General features: G+C 39.4%; 1 protein-coding gene across 1 annotated transcript; it reads right to left on the bottom strand.

Annotated features, from left to right (window-relative positions):
* Window positions 1-1491: 1491 nt before the first annotated feature.
* Window positions 1492-2214, bottom strand: LOC108451131 (uncharacterized). Its single transcript, XM_017748861.1, has 2 exons — window positions 1983-2214; window positions 1492-1754 (listed from the first exon to the last, which is right to left on the bottom strand). The coding sequence occupies exons 1-2, from the start codon at window positions 2212-2214 to the stop codon at window positions 1492-1494; spliced, it is 495 nt and encodes a 164-aa protein (XP_017604350.1).

Below are 2214 nucleotides of genomic sequence, written 5' to 3'. Positions count from 1 at the left end.
TCACCTCTTTCTCCTCCGCAACCCATTTTCCTACTACTACAACAAATCTCCTTTCACACAAATCGACTTCTGCCACAAAACTACCCTTATCCCAAATTGTTAATAATCCCCCTGACCTTTCTACAGCCGCGGCATATTTAAAATCGAACCCATCATTGCCCCATATTTTCCTAATCAGCTCCACTGATACCGATTTCAATTTCATTTCTTGAATAAAACATGCATCGACCCTATTCATTCTTAAAATTCTATTAATCGCTTCAATTTTGAGAGTTGATCCTAACCCCCTGATGTTCCACGTAATAATTCTCATACTCCTAATACTATTCTTTTATTAATAGTAAGCAAAACTAAAACAACCACTTACCTGTCTCCCCTAATCCCGCAATCTCCATTCTTAAGAGTTCCTACTGCTTCCCATCGATCTTCATGATTTCTCCAATGATTTGTTCATCGTCACCATGCACACTGAAACCCAGTCTTTTCCCTACCTCCCAAGTCTTTTTCGCTTCTCTTAACAAAACTCTTCTTCTATTGCTGATATTGGAGTCCGAAAGAGATAAATTTGCGACACTATCATCAGGTCTCAAAATCCCCTTTCTTTTCTGTTTCTTTAGTCCTCTGTCCTTGTTTAGATTCTCTTTCGATGTGAGTGTTGTGTCTCGAATCCACACATAGACCTATTCTTTTGTTAAGAGCTTTCTTCTTTCTTTTGCTTGGCCTAATTTGAATGATATCCCCTTCAATCTCCGATGAAAAAATCCTTCCCCTCTAGCTCTCTGAATCAGATGACGTATTTCGATTTTGTTTAGACTTTGGGCTTCCATCCGTATCAGCACACCTTAATTGGTTTGTGTATTGCCTGTCTACATTGGCCCCCAAAACATTGTTCTCTACTCTATCATTTGAGACCTGGCCCAAACCACATACCTCCTCGCATTGGGTCTCCAATATATTAAGCTGCTCCAATCTCAACCCCAGGCCCATATTATTTAAATCTGAAATTATGTTGACAGATAATGTTGCATTTGTCTCCCCTGCACCAGGAATACTCATTACGTTTCCTTGTGAATTGTGATCCTTAATAAATCCTTCATCCGACAATTCTTGTGTCCCACTACCCATTGCTTCATTTTCAAGGTCTGTTGCAATAACTTCTACAATTCCATCTCTTCGACTCCCTTTCGGTGATGTTTCCGGCACCGTTTTTGTTACCGATTCTTTTTCAGATGATGTTTCCTCCTCTCTCCCCTTTTGATCTCCATTCTTCTTGTGATATTCCTTCAAATTTTCCACCATCTCTCTTTCAATAATACGAATCTGGAAATTTTCTTTGCCGACCTCCATTTTTATAAACTCGTCAATCCTTTTAACCCGCTTCGTGATTATCAGTATGTCCATCTTCTCAAAATTGTTCATCATTGAGAAATTTTCACCCATTGCGACAAGCTCTCCCCAAATTTTGACCACTCTCTTGGTTGTTTGGTAGTTCTAGCAATGAAGGGGAATTCCTGCAATTTCAATCCATACTGCTCTCTCCGAAACTTGGAACTTTTCTGTCCTAGGCTCAACCTTAATGAAGAACTCTTTAAGATATGCCCATTCTCTTTGTTTTAGAATATCCATCAACTCTTCATCTGGAACCTCTATCAAGAAGTATCTACCCTGAATCTTTTTAATAATTAATTCTCCAAGGCCTATGTTCGTAATTCTTTCAGTTAAGCTATTGAGATTGCAAAGAGTCTGCGTTTCCCCTATCAAGCATCATTGCAGTTTCCATAGTTGTTCATTATTGACATGACCAACAATAATTTTTGTATCATTCATCTCTTTGCTATCCGATGTGCTCCCAACCTCCTTCTGTTGCTCCACTGTTCTCAACTGTTTTTCCTATTTATGGCATGAAGATTCGTTTTCGTTTATTTTTCTCCAAACTTTTCTATTCCCGCTGAACTTGGCCATCTTCACCCATATCTTCTTACCTAGCAGCACAAAACCATCGACCCTGTCTATTGCCCTCTGCGCATCCTCCTCCTTATTGAATCTTACGAACCCGAATCTTTTACCTGCTTTGTTTCTCTTGACTGGTATGAAAGCATCCATAATTTCCCCAGGAAAGCTGAATAATGTCCATAAACCTTTCCAATGCATGCTTTCTGGTATATTGTCGATGAATACCATCCTCACCTTATTCCTTGCTCTCCGATTGCCCAT

Source organism: Gossypium arboreum, chromosome 5 (assembly GCF_025698485.1).
Source record: "Gossypium arboreum isolate Shixiya-1 chromosome 5, ASM2569848v2, whole genome shotgun sequence".
Taxonomy (NCBI): Eukaryota; Viridiplantae; Streptophyta; class Magnoliopsida; order Malvales; family Malvaceae; genus Gossypium; species Gossypium arboreum.
This window is presented reverse-complemented; position numbering and strand designations above follow the sequence as displayed.

Coding starts and splice junctions, on each gene's coding strand:
- LOC108451131 (XM_017748861.1), bottom strand. CDS start 2,214: ATGGGCAATCGGAGAGCAAGGAATAAGGTGAGGATGGTATTCATCGAC. Junction 1,755..1,982: donor CGATGGTTTTGTGCTGCTAG/GTAAGAAGATAT, acceptor GATGCTTGATAG/GGGAAACGCAGACTCTTTGC.